Consider the following 22544-nt stretch of genomic DNA (forward strand, 5'->3'; position numbering starts at 1 on the left):
TCTCTCTCTCTCTCTCTCTCTCTCTCTCTCTCTCTCTCTCTCTCTCTCTCTCTCTCTCTCGATATGGTAGTCTTAAAAATATGACGCGTTGTTTGATATTCTTTGTTTTTTTCTATTTTTTCTTTCCTTATTTTCCTTCTCTTTCTCATTTTTTAGTCATCTTGCTCTTTCATTTTCCCATCACCTCCTCCTCCTCCTCCTCCTCCTCATTTGTCTCCTTAGATGTTCAAAATTATCATGTACTAAATATTTGCAATGCAGTAATTAATAATTTAACTCAGTGTGCGTAACAGGAAGCAGCTGCTAGAGAGAGAGAGAGAGAGAGATAGAGAGAGAGAGAGGAGAGAGAGAGAGAGAGAGAGAGAGAGAGAGAGAGAGAGAGAGATTTCACATTATTCATTTATTGTTTAAGAGGGAAATGGCATAAAGAGTTACGTCCGCCCTTCGCTCCTCAGGTCAGGTCAGACTTCCGCGCCCAGCTTGAGTCGTGGCAGGTCAAGGCTTCTTATTTTGTTTGGTAGCCACTGTGTAGGAAATTTGGGTCAAGATACACTCTCACCCATTAGGCCCCTTCCTTCATCTCCTCCTCCTCCTCCTCCTCCTCCTCCTCCTCCTCCTCCTCCTCTTCCTCCTGTTTTTCGCTTTGTCCTCCTCCTCTTCCTCTGTGCCATATTGTTACAGCTTATTTAAATAACTCAGTCAACTTGTCTATTTTGTTTATTTCTTTTTAATAGTCTTCTGTATTTTTTTTTTTTTGTACTTAATTTTGTGTGTATAAGGTTTTGTATTTAACGTTCTGTCTGTACCGTTCTAAGTAGGAGACGATGTTCTTTTCTTAGTTTCCTTTACTGATTATTTATTCATTCATTAAATTCATTCCGTCCTTTGCTTTTCTTTTAGATACTTCATTTATTCGTATCAGTGTCCCGGTGAACAGCTTCATTGACTCTTAGTACTCTGATACGGTATTTCTTTGGTCCACGTTTTTCTCTTGTACTCTTCCTCCTCCTCCTCCTTGTCTTTTTTTTTTTTTTTTTCCTGCCGGATGGAGCACCACAAGAGGCCTTCATACCGTATCCGGCGCTTTACAAAGTGATGCGAAACGGGTCAGCAGTATCTTGCTTAAGACGTGACCAAGGTTGTTCTCGAGCTTGTTTTGGTAACTGGTCCGTGGCGTGCAAGGTGAGAACTTCGGTTGTTGCTCTTGTCGTCCTTGTTGTAAAAATAGATAAATAAATGAATAAAAATAAATAAATAAATAAAATAATGGATACCAGTGTGCCCCATTATGACATTGTATTGGGGTGCTAATGGGGTTATTTGTGCTGGTGCAAGATGACAGTATCAGTTAAACCATTCATTACTACAGACAGCTTCTAAACTTTGTCAGATTACGTGTGGATTTTTATAACAGAGTAAGTAAAATACAATTGCTTTCAAGGAGTATCAAACATATAGAAAAATTCATATCATTATACTGTAAAGGTTAAGAGAGAGTTGGCAATGCGTAGTTTAGTGGCTTTTCACTCATTATGAAGTGTGCGAAGAATACCCAGCCATTAGCGAGACGTGAGCACTGGCCTTCACTGACACATTCGATAAACCTAACATGCTATTAGTCATTCTTTTCTTGGCACAGTTTTGCATAAACCCTGCAATCATCCATGTGACTGAAGCTAAACGGTGTGGCTAAGAATAGCTCCTTACTTCACACCCTATTGAAATCCCTCACTTTTCTATCTTTTGTATCTCTCCTGCCGCCGTGAGACATTAACAGATGCTAAGCCGTGCATCTGATATGAGACCAGGTGGCGAGAAAGCAGGACGAAAGAAAACATAGCCTCCCTTGCCGTCACTCTTCATAAGGGTTCCATTCGCGAAGCAATTAATGAGCCTCCATTAAAGCTCAGCCTGGCAGTGATCGGCGGCACGAGGTAGAGGAGCGAGAGTGAAAGGCGGACGTGTATCGATGGGAGGCGCGCTGCTCACGGACCCCCCGATGTGAGGCGGCGGAAATGAAGCGGTAAATGTGGGAGTGGTGATAGTCATGTTGCTGGCGATGATAGGTGGCTGTGGTGTACGGCTGAAGGAAAGGAAGGGAGGGGGTGGTATTCATGGTGTCTGGAAGAGAGAGTTGAGGTGGCGAGGGTCAGGGAGTTGACAAGATGCAGCGGGAGTCATTAGTTTGTGTCCTGGCGGTGAAGGGACGTAAAGCAGGCGAGAGGGTGCCCAGCGGTGCTAGTGGCTCCTGTGTGCTGGTGAAAGGTGCTAGGGGAGAGAGAGAGAGAGAGAGAGAGAGAGAGAGAGAGAGAGAGAGAGAGAGAGAGAGAGAGAGAGAGAGAGAGAGAGAGAGAGAGATTACGGTTGCTTTCATGAGAGAAGGGAATAGAAAACTTACTAAGAATAAAAAAAAAAAAAAAAGAGAAAAGGAAAACTTAGACAAATGGGAATTAAATCAATAATATTCCAGTAATGTAAAGTGGGTACGCGCACATGATATTTACAAGAATTTAGCATGAAGTTACGGTGCGGTACCTTCACTCACTTGACGCTGGTATCCGCATTTACACCGCACAGAGTACCTTTGTGACGGGGACTTTTTTTGTACCTTGACCGAAACTCCGATTTTATTCCTTATATGTGGACGAGTCAGACTGCGGGTTGGTGGAGGGCGGTGTAGGGCGGCTACCATTCGCGCCACATCCCGGGAAAGCGAATTGCGACACAAAGTCTTGAGGTCATTGGGTCGTGGTCTCAAGATGGACCAGCGGATGATCGAAGCGAATGGAGACTGTAAAGTGACACGCCCGACGTCCGTGGCAACAAGGCACCCAAGCCAGCCATACACGTGCGGCGCCCCGCCATCCCATAGCCCCTTATTCCTTGGCCTCCCAGCGACAAATGACACGACCTTCTTCCACCACGGGGGCTCTGGGCGACGCGGAGACTATAGTGTGGGAGTATAAGGAGACGTCTTACATGCACGCTTGACTCTGCCTGTTGGTCTGCCGTGCACGGGTCATCACCTCGTTGTGTTGATGTCCCGCGGTGACTGAGAGCCTTTGTCACAGTCGTCGTTACTCGTACAGGCGCCTACCAACGAGCCCCTCGCCTGCCTTGCCATGTACGCGCCCCGCTGGGACCTTGGAGGTGAGAATTACTAGAAAAAAATAGTGAGTAGGAAGGTCTGGGTGGTCCCTCCATTTATCTGAAGTGATACTCTCAAGGTAGGCCTCATTTTTTTATATGGTAGGCCGAGGGCAGGTGTCTCTGAGCTGAGCTGCGGCAGTGGATGATCTTAGGTAGGTGTCTTAGTATAGGGGTTAAGTAGGACTGAGTTTGGTTGAAGTTTATTAGTGTATAGTTTGTTATACTGCAATGAAGTGAGGTGGTAAGCTTTTGAATTCACTGTTTATTGATATTCTTAATACTTTGATAGTTAAATTTATTGTTCATTACATTAAATAAAGTGAACCAGTGGAGAGATAATCACAAGCACCACATTATTATAGGCGTAGGTGCAGATGCTAAACTAGGACTGGTTATTGTTGCGCTTGCTCACATATTACAAGCGTCGGTGCAAATGGCAAACACGGAATAAGAATTATTGCACTGCTTGTGATAGTTGTTGTGATGGTCGTCGTGGTCGTTACCAAGTGGATGACCGAGTACCTGCGTTCCTTCAAGGTCAGAGTGTCGCCCTGAGCGTCATGCTATCACTACCTCCATCACCTCCACCCTTCCTTCCCCGTCCTCTCCATCACCCCCGCCGCCCCGTGCGTCAACCTAGCCTTCCTTACGTCACTCGCGCCACTCCCTCGCCTTCCGCGCTTCACCCTAGAGACTCGGGAAGGAGGGTAGTGAGGAGAGAGAGGGAGGTAGAGTTGGTAAGGAAGGGGACATTCATCTCTTGTGTCTTGCTCATGTTAGCCTGATATGGGTCTTGTTGTGTTTTGAGGTTATGTAAACACACACACACACACACACACACACACACACACACACACACACACACACACACACACACACACACACACACACACACACGAAGGCTCCCCGGTGCGTGATGGAAGACTGACATCAAACAAACAGACACTCCGGATTACGTCCTTGGCAAGTTATGGGGTTGTTCATCAGCATCTCTTCATCTGCATGTGTTCTTTCCTTCCCTCCCTCGCCACCATACTTGTCTCCGTTCGCACTCTGTTTGGCAGCTTTGTCTTACACCCTTTTTTGTATCTCAGGTTTAGCATATGTATGGGAAATGTGTGTGTGTGTGTGTGTGTGTGTGTGTGTGTGTGTGTGTGGAGGTTATGTGCAAGAATGTGTCAACGTGCAGAATTTACGGTCAGTTTACAAGTAGGATAAATTCCTGTCGGTATACTAAATTAATTACAAATTCGGTTGCTACAAAATATAAACAAAAAAGATCTTTTAGTAAAATCCGTGATAATAAAAACTCTCTCGTCAATTAACGGTTTGGTTTTGATTGACTGTTTAAGGTGTTTGACTGAATCATTAATAGTGCTTTGATATTCGTAATTCACTGTCACCTTTAGTGTTTTACTTCACAAATGCTGTATCAGTAAGTGACTTCAGAAAAAAAAAATGTTGTTACGCTGCTAAATATTTGTTTTAAATATTAGGAAACATAATACATCCTTTATTTGCTCTAACGGTGATTTTCTGCGTGTATTTACCAGTATTCTCTAAAGAGATTGTCATGTAATGCGCCAGAGAAAGTAGATTTGATGAAAAAATATGTTTACATCCTTGTTTAGCAGCTCGGCTTCACCTCAGGTTTGCCCGCGTCATGTCTGTAGTAAAAATATTTTTTCATGTTCTTACGTTACTTTTATTTTCTCAAGTTTATGTTCCACGTCAGCTGCCTCTGATCGACTAAGACAAACACCTTTCGTCTGTCACGCATCATTGACGGTCTGCTCTGTACAAGTTCTTGCGGGGGTGGATACTTGGCTCGATACTGTCACGGGTGAATGCTTCCGACCTGGTCCACTTCCAGCCGGTCATTAATACGTAATTCGCCTCAGAAACAGTCCTGATGCAATATACGGGCATGACCTTACGTAATTCCAGGGCTTGGCCAACCACCCGCCCAGCCAGACCTTCCTTTCCTTCCCTCCATGCTGGTCCCGCAACAGCAATCTGCCGCCACGCCTCGGTATTGATGCCCACAATCTGATAGATAATTGAGGCTCAGATTGTGCCAAGTCACCAATCTGCCACCGCCCGAGGACTTGTTACCCCGTGCTGACCTCGCCATGTCACGCCGTCATCAGCGCTCATTCAGCCTCGCGAACACGGGCCTGAGTGATGGCAACAATTACCTGCTGACTTTCCGCAAATTATTTTCGGTGATATTGCGGAATGGTCGCTTTTAGTGCATTTTGTTAAAGGATCAAGCATATAAGGTATTTCTGTTAACTTTTGTAAATTGTATATTTCACATAATAGGTCTTCATATTTTCGTTGTCACACTGCCTCGCCTGCTCTCTCTCTCTCTCTCTCTCTCTCTCTCTCTCTCTCTCTCTCTCTCTCTCTCTCTCTCTCTCTCTCTCTCTCTCTCTCTCTCTCTCTTCTCTCTCCTCTCTCTCTCTCTCTCACTCTCTCTCCTCTCTCTCTCTCTCTCCTCTCTCTCTCTCTCTCTCTCTCTCTCTCTCTCTCTTATCTTTTACTTCCTTCCTCAAATTCCTCCTCCTCCGTGTCCTCAATTCACGTTTCTCCCTTTCTCTCTCCCTCTTTCCTACCTTCTCTCTCCTTCTCTTCCCCCCCCTCCCCCGTCTCCTTTGCCTCTGAAAGCAATTTCATTCCTCCCACGCCCGACGATCAAACCGTCGGATCAGCGGTGTCTCGGGTCACGAGTCGCGTCGATTTCCCGATGGTTCGTGCGGTCCTCGCCTCGACACTCAGAGCAGCAGTGTTCTCCCAGGTTCATTTTTCTTTCATTCTGTCGTTGCTGCTTTTAAATTACGAGTTCGGGTTGAGCAGGACACAGGGAGACCATGAGATGAGGCGGGGACGATGAAAAAAGAAAAGAAAAAATAACAAGATTCAGAGGAGGAAAGAAACAAGCCAGTGTTTCAGCGCCAGTATACAAAAACAGGATGGTAAGTACGTGTGATAGATTCTTTAAGGGTTCTAAGCAAGTGGCTGGGCTGGGAGAGGCTCGCTCTTCCTCTGTGGGGTGTTCATTAGCGGCGCGCTCACCTGTACGGCTGACGCTCACCTAATGACCTGATCCATCTCTCTCCGCCTCCAGGACGTGGCTGGACTCGAGTCGTGAGGCGTGAGACGTGGGCGAGAGGGTTGCCGTTGGGCGAGGTTATGGGTTGGGCTGGCGTTGGGTGATGAGGCCATGGGTGATAAGCATGTAGGAGAGCTTAATAGGGTGGGAGGAAGGGGTGCACAGGGAGAGGACGTTGGGAAGGAGGGACAGTTGTGTGGGCGAGGGTATGGTGAGAGTGTGTGTAGATAAGTGTGTGTGTGTAAGACCATTGACCTAAGGACTGTAGGGTATAGGGGGTATAAATAGCTTGGACTGAAGGGTCACGGAGGTAGAAAAGGTGCAGGATGAGAGGGCTATGTAGGAGGGCAATGCATTAGACGTGTATAGGGACCAGAATAGAAGCGCGGTGGGCTGTGTGGGTTGGATATAGAAGGAGAGGGTGTTGAGTGGGAGGGATGAATGGACCGGGGGGATGAATGGCGGCGAAAATATAACGAGAGGAATGTAAGTGAAAGGTGTGGAGTTGTATAGAAAAAAAAAGTTGAATGTATAGAGGTGGAGAGGGTGTGGAGCGAGTGAGGGCGTGGGTGGAGAGGAAGTGAGGGAGACGCAACTGCAGGTAACGGGGGTGGGGAAGGGAAAGTTGATTAGAGGAGACAAAAACAGGACGAGACGAGGAAGCTGGAGATAATGGGATAGGAATGTAGCAGTGACTGACAGAATGACAGGAATGGATGGAGAGGAAACAGATGACGATGAAGCAACGTAAATATAGGAACACATGTAAGGTTTAAGCCGAAAAAACAAGACGATGTGAATGAAATGAGTTACAGAAATACGAGAGTAACATATGTAACAAAAACACGTGGGAAATAAGAAATAAAACAAAAAGAGACTAAAAATTAAAGAAAATTTATGCAACTAAAATGAAACGATGAAAGGATAAATGTAGAAATAAAAAAAAAATCCACGTGAAAAAAAAAAAAGAGAGAAGAAAAGAAAGAGAGGCAAACAGATGAATTACATGTGGAAATCATCAAACAGTGGGAATGTAAAGGTAAGCAGGCAGACAGCTAGAGGGGAATAAAGGAAAAAAAGGAGGAGAAAGGAAGGAGTGAGGAAACCAGCGGCGGGTGGGTGAAGGTGAGAGGTAAAGGCCGACGCGTGGCCTTCAGGGCGCGACTCATCTGTGACTCAGCGGGATTCCGGAAGGTGTGAGTCGTGACGCGCGGCCCGGCAGGTGTGACTCACTGTGCTTGGCGGGCCGTGAGTCACTTCATTCATGAATGCCTTTGCCTTTACTCTCTTCCATTCTACATTCTTTCATTCTCACTCATTCTCTATGTTTTTTTTTTTTTGTGGCTTTCCTTTCTTTCCTTCCTCTCCTTGCTTTCTTTCATCTTTTCTTCCTTCATTTTATTTTCTTTATTCTCTTCTCCATTTTCTCCTCTCACCTCCATTTCCCTCCGTTTTTCATTCCCTTTCCTTCCCTCTCCTTTATTCTCCTCTCTTCTTTCCATCATATTCTATCACCCACCGTTCTTTCTCTCGCTCTCTTCCCCTCCCATCCCTCTCCTCCCTCCCTCCTGGCGCTCAGTCAACATTTCACTTCACTTTGTTCCCGTCACACCGTCACATCGTCGCAGGGCTTGGCAGAGCAGCCGTAACTGCGCTGTTTGATGCGTGTTTCCTCCCCTCATGAGGACGACGGAAGCGGTACCCATCCCTTGCTTCCTGGGCTCTCTTCGTCCTCCCTTCCTCTTCCCTTCCTCCCACAACCAAGTGCTTCCCTACATCCTCCTCTTTCTTCCCTCTATAACCAATATCATCACTACCCTCTTGTCTCCCTCAGCTAAGAGAGTGGATAGTATAGTTCGCTCTAACCCTCCCCGCTTAGCATAATAACACACTCTATACTCCCCTCGCCACTCCATTACAGCCGCCAGCATATCCTGTACCTCTGCACCGCTTTAGTCGTTGCTGTCTCGCTGCTGTCGTCTTAGGTTAGTCTCTGTGTTATGTTCTGTGTTGCTTGTGCTGTTGCTGCTGCTACTATTCCTATTGTTACTGCTATTATTGCTACTACTGTTGGTGCTGCCATTTCTGCTTCCACATTTATTACTACTTCTCTTTCTCCTCCTTCTCTTCCTCCTCCTTCACTTCTTCTACTACTACTACTACTACTACTACTACTACTACTACTACTACTACTACTATAACTACTACTACCATCATGATTACTACGCAGGAGTTTGCATATATAAAAAATGATCACTATTAACATTATTAACCCCACTCATTAATCCCCCTCTTCCACCACCATTATTATTCTCACACTGCCTCACCACTCCCTCACCACCACCAAAACCACCACCACCACCACCACCACCACTCCTCTAACACTCCTCCTCACGATGTAAACTCCTGCATGCAAACCACCACCACCACCATCACCACTACCACCATCACTACTCCCTCGATGATAGAATCTTTTACATTCCTCATTACCACCACACACATCACCACCACCAACACCATCACTCATCCTCCTACTCCTACTACTACTACTACTACTCCTACTACTACTACTACTACTACTACTACTACTACCACCACCACCACCACCACCACCACCACCACCACCACCAATACTACCACTACTACTACCACCACCCTTAATACCACTACCACTACTCCCAAAAACTAACCTTCCCCACTGCACCCCACTCCACTACCACCACCACTACCACCACCACCACCACCTGTACCACGCTAATAACACCCGCGACCTGGCAGCGGAACACCCTCGCATTACGCCGTTGTTTGCTACATGACGGAGTGGGCGTGGGACATCCGCTGGGTGGGGGAAAAGGGAAATCACGGGCGGGAAGAGAGAGAGAGAGAGAGAGAGAGAGAGAGAGAGAGAGAGAGAGAGAGAGAGAGAGAGAGAGAGAGAGAGAGAGAGAGAGTTATGTATGCTACTCACACGCCTTTACTTTTCTCAACATGCGACCTTGAAATGCTATACAGGTAGACGTGTAGATGAAGGGAGGAAGCGAAGGAGGGAGAACAAAGGAAAAAGAGAGAGAAAAAAAAACAATGAGCCTGTAAGTAGTGAAAGCAACTTGAGAAAAAGTAATGAAAAGAAGAGAAATGGAGGAAAGAAAAGAGCATCACAAGTCTGAAAGAATCTCACCTTTATGTTCTTTCTTTCTCTGGCATAAAAAAAAAAAACCTTCACATTATTCTGCCAAGTAACATGACGTACCTCTTTGTTATGTACATCATTACCATATCATTCTATATTTTTTACCTAACAGAGCATTACCTAACTGTCACCTACAATTGCCTAAGTGATGTTGAACAAAATAACAATAAAAAAAAACACGCATAATAATAAATTGAGATGGTAATGACGTGGGTGACAATGAAGAATACAGTGTTACGTACCAGATAAAAAAAATAAAACAATAGCAGTTTAGACCAGGAGAGTGACACAAATGTAACCCCGTAATAAAGAGACAAACACATGTAATTCCTTAATAAAGAGACAGACAAATGTAACCTCGCAGTATAATGCATAAGAGAAGACAACATCAAGAGATACACAGATAAGAAAGAAAATCCGAAGTCGCATTATATAAACACTGCGCACAAAACATCGCCAGCAGGAACAGAAGGAAAAGTAGGAGCAAGAAAAACAATGCAGCGAGTCCAGTCCAGCCCACATCCTTCTATTGTTTGTTTACGCCACTCTCGGCCTCTCTGGCTTGTCCTTCACGCCCTTGCCACCCTATCAAGGCCTGCAGAGGGGCTTACTGAGGGTGAAGGAGGCGTAGCAGAGAAAGGGAAGGCAGTAAAAAAGAAATTTATTTGTGTGTGTGTGTGTGTGTGGACGAAGGAGGAAAGGGTACCAGAGAAAGGAAGGGGAAGAAAAAAAGGAGACATTTGTATGAGTGAAGGAAGGGTGGACGAGGAGTGCCAGAGAAAGGGAAGACAGAAAAAAAAACAGATTTGTAAGGGTGGACTAAGAGTGGACGAGGAGTGCCAGAGGAAGGGAAGGTAGAAAAAGAGATGTTTGTAAAGGTGAATGAAGGGTAGAGGAGGAGTACCAGGGAAAGGAAAGGTTAAGAAGGGAGAAAGGTAGACGAAAAGCTCCAAAGAAAGGAAAAGTAAAAAAAGAAATGTTTGTTAAGAAGACTATTATTGCATGATGATGTTGGTTTTTTGACAGGACGTTTTTGCTTTTATATTCTGTAGTGTGGCTTATCACAGACAGTCTTTTAAGGACCATTGGATCGGGTGCTGTGTGTTCTTTTCTTTATGTTCCTTTGTGTTGCAGAGTTAAGGGAAAGATTATTTTCAGGCAGATTTTTGTAGTTATTAGGGTGGCTTAACTTTTAATTTTCGTTCTTTTTTTTCATTCTAATAATGGGGAGGAATTATTTATTGAGTTGGTGATTAGTGTGGTGGATTTTTATTTTCTTATCATTGTTTATCATTATTATTATCTTGATAGGGTGAAAGGTTTTCCTCGTTTTGTCATTAGCTGCTGCATCTTATCTTATATTTATGTGTTGAGTTATTTATTTATTCATGTATTAGTCTCTCTCTCTCTCTCTCTCTCTCTCTCTCCTTCTCTCTCTCTCTCTCTCTCTCTCTCTCTCTCTCATCTCTCTCTCTCTCTCTCTCGGGTAATTAGTGTTTTCAGCCACGTATTTTTGTTCTCCCTTCCTTTAAAGTTAGTGCGCTTTATCAGATAGCAGTAGCATTCTTCCCACCTTTTATCTTGTTCTTTAATTGTTTTTTTTTACTCTCTCTCTCTCTCTCTCTCTCTCTCTCTCTCTCTCTCTCTCTCTCTCTCTCTCTCTCTCTCTCTCTCTCTCTCTCTCTCTCTCTCTCTCTCGTTCTCTTAAAAAGTACATATTTTCTTTAGCTCCTTATACGTGTTTCCTATCGCCCTTCCTCTTTTTTTTTTTTATCTTTTCTCTATTTTCACCCTTAATTATTTTTTCTTGTACTTTCTTTCCTTCGCTAAGAAAGAATGTGGCCTTTTTCGGATTCAGTTTCTTTCCATGTGTATATTTCTGTCTTCCCTTCTCTTCAATCGTCCTTATCTTTCTCTATCTTTATTGTTACTTGATTATGTGTCGTGATATCTGTTCTTTGTATCTTGCCTTTGCTATTATGCTATTATCCTCTCTTCTTCTTCTTCTTCTTCTTCTTCTTCTTCTTCTTCTTCTTCTTCTTCTACTACCTTCTTTCTTCTATCTTTCTTTTTGTTCTTCTGTTTCTTCTCCCCCTTCCTCTCCTCCACCTTCTATATCCAAAGGCACCTCCTACCTTACATTCCCGTCCCCTCTTAGCCTCCTCGTCACTCCTTCCACCACCAACCAATACTCATCACATTTCCTTACTCATCTTCCTTACTCATCCCGTACCTTCCTCACTTCAGCTCTCCTCACAAACATTTTATTTTTTTCACCCCTTCCATGACGCACCAGGAAACAGTGATTCAATATGTGGAAAACAAGACGCATTCCACAGCAACAGAGTGGACGAGGCGTTTCCTGCTTCTGCCATTGCGAAACCCACCTTTATGTACGGGCCGCTGGGTGGGTGGACGGCGGCAGCGAGCGAGAGGGAGGGAGAGAGAGAGAGAGACGGTGCTGAAGTGGCGAGCTGGTGAAGTGGTAAGGTGACCGGACGGGCTGGCTAATGTTACGTGTACGAGTATGTGTGTGTAATGGACGCGTGTGAGAGGAAGCAGTGGTAATGTGATGTTTTAAGAAGACGTTGCATTGTAGCTTAGGGGAATAGGAACGCTGGGTAAAGAAAGAAGGAAGGGAGGGAAGGAGAGTGAAGGAAGGTTAACGAGTAAAAATCGACGCAGTGTTGGTTTGTGTCCTTTTCTACCTGTGTGTCTGTTTGTTTAGGATTATACTAGGTAGAGTTTTTCGCTCCTTGTGGTGGTACTTTGAGAGAGAGAGAGAGAGAGAGAGAGAGAGAGAGAGAGAGAGAGAGAGAGAGAGAGAGAGAGAGAGAGAGAGAGAGAATGGTGTGTGTTGCGTTGTGTTGCGTGTTGTGCTTATTATGTTTGTCCTGCCCTGTACAGTACCCTTCCTCCTCCTCCTCCTCCTCCTCTTCCTCCTCCTCCTCCTCCTCCTCCTCCTCCTCCTCCTCCCCTTCCTGCATCAAGGGGCCGCGGAATTCACCAAATTATGACACCAATTAAAGTGGCACCTGAGGGCTTATGATGAATATTCGGACCACGTTGTCTGGCACCCTCCCTCTCCTCTACCTCCTCCTCCTCCTCCTCCTCCTCCTCCTCCTCCTCCTCCTCCTCCTCCTCCTTGCCCCCTCTCTTTTCCTCTCCTGGCTCCCCATCCTTCTGCTAGTATTCTCTCATCCTATCTTTCTCTTCTCTTTCCTTTCTTCGTTTTTTCTTCCTTTTTGTTGTTGTTGTTCTTCGTCTTGTGTTTTTCTTTTCTTGTTCTTCTTCTTTCTGTTCTTTTCTTCTTATTATTGATCTTGTTTTTGTTGTTGTTGTTGTTGTTGTTCTTTCCTTTCTATCTTTCTTCTCTTCGGTCTTCTCTCTAAATTTGTTACTTTCTTCTGCTTACTTCTAACCTTTCGTTATCTTATTCCCCTTTGCTCTCCTTTGTCCTCATACTCTCTGCTTCCTTACATGGCCGCCTTATCTCACCCTTATCTTCCTCTCTCCCTCCTGTCCTTACCTCACCTCTCTTTCCTCTTCCTCCTCCTCCTCCTCTTCCACCACTCTCTTCCCGTGTATTTCTATGTATTCTTTCTTTCCTCTTCCCCCTCTTTCCTTCTCTTCCTTTGCCTGTGTTATCGTATATTTTTCACTGTATTTTCACTGTCCCCACAAAAATTCCCATAAGGAGGAACATATGTGTTTGTTCTTCCTTTATGTTCTTTTGTATTGCTCCTCTTCCTCCTTATCTTTTTCTCGTCCTCATTTTTCCCACTCTTGCTCTTCCACGCGTCTTTTTATTATTCTGTGTTTTCTCTTCTTCCTTATCCTCTTTTTCCTCTTGTCTCCATTTTGTTCCCCTTTTTCTTCCTTATTCACTTCTTCCTCTCATCATTCTTATTTCTCCTTATCCTCTTCTCCCTTTCATCATTCCTATTTCTCCTTTTCCTTCTTATCCTCTTCTTCCTCTCATCGTTCTTTTTCTCCCTCTTCCTCCTTATCCTCTTCTTTCTCTCATCATTCTTGTTCTTCCCCTTCTTCCTTATCGTATTCTTCCTTCCATCATTCCAGTTCTTCCTTTTCTTCCTTATCCTCCTCTTCCTCTCAGCATTCCTATTCCTCCTTTTTCTCGTCTTCCTCTCATGCTCACTCCTCCCACTCTCGCTCTTTCATATGTTTCATCTTCCCTGCCACAGTCACCTTACAAAACATTTCCTGCCGGGGAGCACCGAACACACTCAACGACCCGGAGCGAGTCAGGTTAAGGCGCGCGACTAAGAATCTCTCTCCGTAAACCCCACTCAAGATGACACACGTTCCTGGTGGTGCGTTAGCGGGTGTTGTTTTGTGTTGTTGTGTTGGGTTCGTTTGTGTTTTATTGTGTTTCCTTGTGGTTGTTGATCTGTTATTTTATTTTATTTTTTTTTTTTTTGGTGTGTTGTACTGCGCTTTCTTTCGTTTTTGTGTTGTGTTCTTTTGTTGTGTTGTGTTGTGCGTCTCAGGTGCAAAAATGAGAGGGGACTGAAGGATTGGTGTATGATTTCTCACTATTTCGTTTCTTTATTGTTGTTTCGTCATATTGTCATTGCATTAATCATCGTGTTCCTCCTTCCTTTTCTCTGCCTCTGTTTGTCTCTGCAACTTCATCACCTTCACCCTCCCCCTCTCTCACTCTCTCTCTCTCTCTCTCTCTGCAGGAGCAGCAGCAGCCCACAAAACCACTTTCCCCTTCCCTTGCAAACGAGTCACATGAAACAGAGCCAAACAGATGGACACAAGAGAGAGAGAGAGACATGTAGTGGAATAAGTGAGTCAGGTGATTGATTTACTGATGGAGTTTCTTAGTCATGGACCTGAGTCATTGAGGAGAGGAAGTGAGCGTGTGAGTGAGTGTTATTGAGGTAATGAACAAACAAGCCTGAAACAAAGAAGGTGAATCAGTGACCTAGTGAGTAAGAGGAAGGAGAACTGAAGGGAGAAAGGAAAGGGAGAGAGGGAATGGAAAGAGGGATGGGGGGAGAAAAACACTGAACGGGAAGTATGGGAGGAAGAAAGAGGTTAAGAGAGGAGAGGAAGAGAGAAAGGGAAGGAAAGGCAAACTTAAAAGGAAGAGGAGAAGAAAAGGAAAAGAAAATGAAGAGAGAAAATGCGAGTGTGAAAAGATAAGGAAGAGAATGAGAAAACAAAAGGTGAACGCTGACGAGGGAAGGAAGAGAAGAAAGGAAGAAAAACAGGGAAGGAAAGGAGGAAGCAAATATTATGTACGAGAAGAAAGAGAGAAGAGAGAGATGTATATTGAGGAGGAAAAGAGTAAACGAACGCTCAGGAGAGATAGAAGAAAAAAAACTAACAAAAGAGGAGAGTAAGGAAGAAAGGAGAGAAACAAGGGAAGTGAACGTCGAGGAAAAAAAAAATAGATAGAAGGGGATAAATGTTGAGACAGAGAGGAATCAAGGAAGAAATAAAGCAGAGGGAGGAATAGAAAAGGGAAGAGAGGAAAGAAAATAAAGGAGAATGAAGGATAGATAAGTGTCAAGAAGAAAAAGACTGAAATCAAGGAAAAGAAGTAACAAAAGAAGAGAAGGGAAAGAGAAACGAATGCATGTAAAGAAAGAAAAGAATAAAAGGAAGGGGAAGGAACAGTAGGGAGAGAAGAGGAAAGAGAGAAGGGAGAAGGGAAGGAAGAAAAGACCAAGGGAAGGGGAGGAGTAGCAGACGGGACTAGGGAGGGAAGAGGAGAAGGGAGAAGGGAGAAGGCAAGGCAGGCGAGTGTCACTGTCTCTCCTTAGCCTTGTATTCCTGGCTACCCCTCTCTGCCTCTCCATTGTTATGCTTCTCGTGGGTTGAGAAAGTGACTGACGGACTTGCTCTCTCTCTCTCTCTCTCTCTCTCTCTCTCTCTCTCTCTCTCTCTCTCTCTGTGTGTGTGTGTGTGTGTGTGTGTGTGTGTGTGTGTCTCGTTTTCTGTCCATCGTTCTGTTTGTCTTCTTTGCTTCCTTTCTTCATCTTTTTTTCCCTTCTTGCTTCATTGTGTCAATTTAATTTCACTTTTTCGTTTCTTTTTGTTCTTCCTGCTGTGTTTGTTCCTTTTTTCCTTTGTACTTTTTTTCTTTTTTCCTCCAGTTCTCTTATTTGTGTCTGTCCTCTTCTTTTGTTTCTCTTTTCTTTTTACTATCTCCTTTCATTTCTTTCATGGCCTTTTTTTTTCTTGTCCTTTCTTTGATCTCTCTCTCTCTCTCTCTCTCTCTCTCTCTCTCTCTCTCTCTCTCTCTCTCTCTCTCTCTCTCTCTCTCTCTCTCTCTCTCTCTCTCTCTCTCTCCCCACTCTTTCACAGCAGCTGAAAAGAATAAATAAAATAAAATAATCAGGTTCTTTTTAAGGGTGACACCGGCCTTCACTTATTTCTGGTTTGACTAGAAATGAATGGATTTTTAAGACTTTTTCCTTTTTCTTCTTTTTTTTTTATGTGGTCTGCGAGGATTTGTTCTTAATATTCTTGTTTTTCTTGTGTAGGAGGTTTAATTTTTTTTTTTTTTTTTTTTTGTGGTGGGGGAAGTGTGAGAAATTAGTGCATTTCTGCTTTCATATTGTTTTTATTGAGTTAATGTTATTTTTTTTTGTGAGGTTCTGCAATGTTTTTTTTCTTCCCACTTGTTCCTAATATTCTTGTCTTTCTTGTGTAGGAGAAGGTTTTATCTATTTATTTATATATTTTTTTTTGAGAAGCGTGAAAAATTAGTCCATTACTGCTTCTTATTAGTTTTTATTCAGTGAATGTATTTTCTTTCTTTTTTTTTTGGTAAGATTTGGCAATGTTTTCCTTTGTGCGTCGCCTTTGTACAGACGACATGTATGAGCTTAGAATTAGTTGTTTGTGGTTTGCAAGTACTGCTCCTCTTATCTCCGTGGGACTGACCTTTTTAAGAGGGGGAAGTGTCACTTTATATACGTGTTTATGGCTGACCGCGAACATAAGAAAACCTAACGGGGAATCAGGTAGGAGAGGTGAGAAGCAGCGAGTGCCGAGGCGAGGGAGGGACGGGAGGGCACGGCGCGGCGGAGGAAGTTTCAGGTGAGGGAGGTTGGAGGGGGAGGGTGGTCTCTTATGCACACACACACACACACACACACACACACACACACACACACACTTTGGCTCCATGAAAACATCCTTGGAATGGTGTGCACTGCCTGTTTTTTTTTTTTTTTTTTGTGCATCAGCTCGGAGGTGGACTGACTAAGGTGACAACTAGTCTTCTTCATGATCTAGACGTGGTGCGGACTCGTTCTCGATGCGCTGATTAAGAAATAATTAAGGGAAGTATGACTGGGGAAAATTATAAAACTGATTGGGGGAAAAATGTCAGGGAAGTAATGGAGATTCTCATTGGTGACGGAGTAAATCTCGTCTCTATTCTGAGTCAAAAAATATGCTTCAGTCTGAGATGTTTTAGCCTTAGGAGTGCCGCCTGCCTGGTGTACAGGAATCACCTCTTCCTCACGATATGAATGAGCGAGGCTGCTTCATTATTGTGCTCGAGGTGTTGTGACGCGTTCTGGGATCAAGTTTTCGCTGCCTATCCCACCAGCGTCCCACACACGAGACATACTCTCTGCAACACCTAACCTTAACATTGCAACCTTTGATGATACAGTTTTGATGTAAAGCTTGTCCTCCAGTACTATGAGAGCGCAGTCATTCACTCCTCTCGCCAGAAACTATTTTTATTTACATTTTTCATTAGAACTTCTCTTTTCATACCCTATGGACGGTATTTTTAAACATTAGCGTCTTTTTTTGACGATTTTTTTGCAGGCTGTAATGGAAGATATCTGTTTTTTTTTTTTATTTAATTTTTTTTCTAAGAGCGTTTCTTCAATCCTCTGATCAATTCCCCTAACAGACGGGTCGTTAGCCACGATTGATTAAGACAATGTTTACTTCCTACTTTCCTTTATCTCTTCCTGTCTCTCACTCTTGCGCCATTCGTCCAGTTTCTTATTCTTCTATCACTTTTCTCTCCTCTTTCTATCTTTCTACCGTTTCTTTTTCCACCTCTCATCCTCCAGCTTCCTTGTATCCTTTCCTTTTCCCTTCTTCCTCCTCTACTGCTCCCTCCCTCTATTTACCTCTTTCCATCATTTCATTTGGCCTCCTCCACCATTTATCAGTCTCTCCTCTTTCCTCTTCCTCCTCCTTCTCTTACTTTTCACTACGCCCTTCCCCCTTCCTCGTTTCTCCATCAATATACCTTTCCTTTCCTAACATTTACCCACCTGTTCCCCTCCCTCTTCACTCTCTCTTCCCTTCACCTCTCCTCCTCCTCCTTCTCCTCCTCCCACCGCCATTACCGTCTCACCTGCCGAGTGTAACAGCTGGAGATTTTGTTTACCTGAGTCCACGCGTCAACACATCACCTCAGAACCGTTGGGAGGAGGAAAAGGAAGAGGAGGAGGAGGAGGAGGAGGAGGAGGAGGAGGAGGATGCTAATGGTCTCCGTAGGGTCCTTTCCAAGTCATTTATTCAAGTCGAAGTTCATTTTCTTGTTTATCAAAGGTCCTCAGATTGACAAATGATCCGCTGCTGTGTGTTTCTCGCGTCCCTGCTGCTGTTATTGTTGTTGTTGTTGTTGTTGTTATTATTATTATTATTATTATTATTATTATTATTATTATTATTATTATTATTATTATTATTACCATGTGTTGTATTGTTATGGCACTGAAAGGAAGGAGGTCATATATCTTTTGTCTCATTCCTTTTTCTGCTGCTCAACTTATGTTTCTCCCCCTCGTGATCCAACTAATATTTCTCCTCCACCTCCTAGTCCTCCTCCCCCGCGTGACCCCCTACGTGGCCATATCTGACACCGGGAAGGTTTTCAGAGACCATTCATCAGCACCTGGTGGCCTGTGGTCGCTAAGGGTCGCTGTTGGGGTCCGGGAGTAGCTTGGGGGTGCCTCGTGTCTCGCCTACGGCACCACACACACACACACACACACACACACACACACACACACACACACTTAAATGCGTAATGACCACGCAGGCAACGTCTCTCTCCCGCGTCAAGTTCCGTTAGTCAGGAAATAAGTGGGCCTTTTATTCTCAGACTCACACACCAGAGAGGGAGGGACGTACTACGGGAGGCTGTAAAAATCTCAGTTGCACATGCCTGAGCTACCGTCGGCGGCCATGACCCGACCCTTTCGCTGGCGTGAGGAGAAGGAACAAGTCAGGCACGGTTGACTTGCTTCAAGGAGGACTGAAGAAAAGAAAAAGTCCTTGTAACAGATGCCGCGCTGGAGGCTGTGACTGCGAGAGCGTAACGAGGCGAGGCGACGGGGACAAGGAGAAACCCGCGTGACAATGTGGTCTGGTAGGTTAGCGGAGAGGTGGTTCCAGTGTTTACAAGTTAGGCAGACAGAGATGAGCGGTGCTAAAAACTGGTTCTGTCCCCCGTCGCCTCTCCACTTGCATCCTAGAGCACCGTAACGGAGGGCCTCTGCTACCTGCCCATCAGTGCCACGCCTCGCTCGCTTTCCTTTTTCTCCTTCACTTATTTATGCAACTGCTTAGCTTCCTCTCCGCCCCACACCTTACGTTCCCTCGAGTCCTACCGCCGCGTGAATGACTCGCTATGACTTACCAGCTTTACTTTTGCCCCCATGGTCTGTGGGATGCACGGTGAGGACAGAGTACAAGGGGATACCGTAACGTGACCGAGGAGAGAAGTGGAGGAGAGTGAGCTCCGGCACATAAGAGTATTATAGACCATTGGGTGACCCCAGAGAGTGACCCTGAGTCCTTACCGAGCCCGACAACGCAGAGTACCTCCGTTAGTGTGTGTGTGTGCGTGTGTACGAGTATGTATGTATGTATGTGTGAGTGAGCGTCCGTCTTGCAAAAAAAGGCCACAGTGTGAAATGTGAACGTGTTTTTTATCATGCCCGAGTTCAGATTTTACAAGAGTCCTCGCTGGGGGTGAATGGGAGGGCGGCGTTTGCTTTATGGAGGTGGGGAGCCCCGTGCTTTTATCTCCTGAACCCCACTGCACCTTCCCCCGTCCCGCCCCACAGTGCTTCACCCCGCGCCGTCCAACCTTCCTCTGTCCCATGGTGCGTGTACACTTGACTCGCTTACATCGTGTGTGTGTGTGTGTGTGTGTGTGTGTGTGTGTGTGTGTGTGTGTGTGTGTGTATGTGTATGTGTGTGTGTGTGTGGCTGGTTTGCGGGTGATTCATGCAAGTTGATACGCAAGACAGGAAACGCAAAGCCCCAGACAAGATCCTGGCAAGGTTTCACAAGTTGCTTGTGAACATAAGAGGAAACTGGAACTGTAGCGCAAACTATGTAGAGGGAGCGTCTTAATAGAAACTAGCTATAGGATATTATTACATCATTATACTACTACTACTACTACTACTACTACTATTACTACTACTACTACTACTACTACTAGGTATACATACGTACATAAAACCTCATTACATTCCATACATGCAGTGATAACATGTGGTTAGTGAAAACGATTTAAGGACTAAGTCGATTATAGCACGTTTAATAAAGTGCTAAGACGTCCTTTATTTGGAGAGAAAGATTTGATGAACTAACTAGTTGAATAATCACTGTATTTCTTAATTCATTTATTCATTCATTATCTATTAATATAATATGTATTTTTTATATTTTTAAAGTTGTGTTCATAAAGGTAAAATTAGATTATGAAATCGGATTGTTTGAGATGAGTGAAAGGACTTTCTCTCTCTCTCTCTCTCTCTCTCTCTCTCTCTCTCTCTCTCTCTCTCTCTCTCTCTCTCTCTCTCTCTCAGACCAATCAGTGTGTGGTTGTTGACCCGCGACTCATATGCCACAATGTCCCTTGGGGCTTCCCATTCCTGCGTATGAGAGAGAGAGAGAGAGAGAGAGAGAGAGAGAGAGAGAGAGAGAGAGAGAGAGAGAGAGAGAGAGAGAGAGAGAGAGAGAGAGAGGATATTTGCGTATGGTAATGGTGGACTTAGTGAAAGGAAGGAAGGAAGGAAGAGAGAGAGAGAGAGAGAGAGAGAGAGAGAGAGAGAGAGAGAGAGAGAGAGAGAGAGAGAGAGAGAGAAAGAGAAAGGGCAATATAAATGGAAGTATATGACGCAACTTTCTAGACGGACGTGGACCAACTAAACAAAACAAAAAATACAGACACGCACACACACACACACACACACACACACACACACACACACACACACACACACACACACACACACACACACACACACACACACACACACACACACACACACACACACACACACACACACACACACACACACAGAAGAAACGAAAGACCAAAACGAACGAGATATAAACATGAACAAAAAGCAAACGAGGCAAGAAGACGCACGGGGAGAGGCTTAAAAAAGATGATAACGTCAATAACAAAGACGTAAGGGGCCGTGAAAATACAGGCGTCGTGTGTGCCCGCGGTGGTGGGGGCGGCAGCACCTCATCCATCACCTTAAAACGATTCCTGCTCTCTCTCATTAACGGTCTCGGTACTCACCTCCACGGACGTCATCTTCCCCTCGTGGCCCAAACTTCTCCGTGACCTCCTCCTTCCCCTCAGGCGGCGTGCGACCTCCCCATTTCCACGTTCAGGTCCCCGCCAGAAGCACTTCACGACTTGGCGACTCTCTCACTTGTTGGGCAGGTCTTGGTGGGATTCTCACGATGATGGTATTCACTCACTCACTCACGCGAGTGTATTGTCTTATTCCAAGTTAAGATATGTCAGATATTTAAGGATTTACTGGCACCTCTTCAGACACTTGGGTTCGCCTCTCTCATCTGGCTGGTAATCCTCCGGGCACGACTCAGCCGAGGCGGCGAGGACAGGACAGTCAGCGTCTGGGGACTCACACACGCGGCGGCAAGTCGTGCCGTCACACACACTCGTCGTCCTGGTATTTCCTCGGATGGTGTTTCATAAGCCAGATTCGTCACTAGGTCCTGTTAACACCTTTTGGCTTTAAATATCACTCTCTTTTGTCCCTGAGTAGTATATATTTTTTGGGTGTATTGGACTCTTGAATATCAAGTGACCACAGTGTCCCAGGGACAGACTGGTGCAACAGGATTGTTTCCACACTGCTTCACGGGACAGTAAAAGGTCGAGAACCTGAGAGGACTCTTGCACAAGTATAACACCACTGAAATACTCAAAAGCCAATGGAGTCACCAGCAAGATCACTTGAAAGCATGCTGGGAACTATAGTAGAAGTCCACCGTCAGCAGGTGCCATGACCCAGCGGGGAGTTCAGGGAACGCGTGCGAGTCGGGCCAGACAGCCAGCGATCAGTGAGAGCGAGGCGACGCACTCCTCACCCGCGCACGGTCGACGCAGGACTGACTGAGCCACGGAGGCGCTATCCCCGACACTCAGGCCACGCTCGGACCAGCTGGCTCAGGTGGGCACGCCAAGCAGGCAGCTCGTGGTCAACAGGAAACCAAGCATTCAGTTACATGTACCCGTACCCTGGTTGCCCGCTAACACCGTAAGGAGGCAGTGGCGATGGGCTGCACTGAACACATAACACCAGCTCTTTGTGACGCAACAGGTTAACTCTCCGCCCCAACGTTCATCTTCCTCCCCTGACCTTCCCACAGTAATGGGATTGTCAACATTCCAAGTAATTATCTATAATTTCCTCATATCGGGGTTGTCATGTTCCTCCCTCCTCCTCCATCACCTCCCCCGGTCCCTCCGTCACCCCACGGAGAGGGAGTTCCCACGCGTCTCCCTGCTCGCCATAATGAGACAGGAACACACTGACAAAATAATCAATATACAAACAGTTTCCCGGACTCATGCGTGATGATGATAACCTTATTGGTGAAGTTTGGTGAGTTACAAGTCCACGACGAGGCTTGAGGGCGGTGGTGACGGTGGCGGCCTGGCTGGACTGGTTCTTCGTCACAGGGAATGTGTGTGTGTGTGTGTGTGTGTGTGTGTGCAGGTCCAAAGCCGCCGCGGGGTGAGGGATCAGCTGCCGCCGTCTATCAAGAGAATCTATCATTAATTTTATG

The 22544-nt window shown here is 45.2% G+C and overlaps 1 protein-coding gene across 1 annotated transcript in view; it reads right to left on the minus strand.

Moving 5' to 3' along the window:
* The window catches only part of LOC135100881 (protein inscuteable homolog), a 118996-nt gene extending 96863 nt beyond the window's left edge, over positions 1–22133 (minus strand). The window contains exon 1 of the mRNA XM_064004412.1: positions 21022–22133. Coding sequence (XP_063860482.1) covers positions 21022–21036 — 15 coding nt within the window. The 5' untranslated portion in view covers positions 21037–22133. The remainder of the gene's footprint in view (positions 1–21021) is intronic.
* Between the last annotated feature and the right edge of the window lie 411 nt (positions 22134–22544).

This window comes from Scylla paramamosain, chromosome 5 (assembly GCF_035594125.1).
Source record: "Scylla paramamosain isolate STU-SP2022 chromosome 5, ASM3559412v1, whole genome shotgun sequence".
Classification (NCBI taxonomy): Eukaryota; Metazoa; Arthropoda; class Malacostraca; order Decapoda; family Portunidae; genus Scylla; species Scylla paramamosain.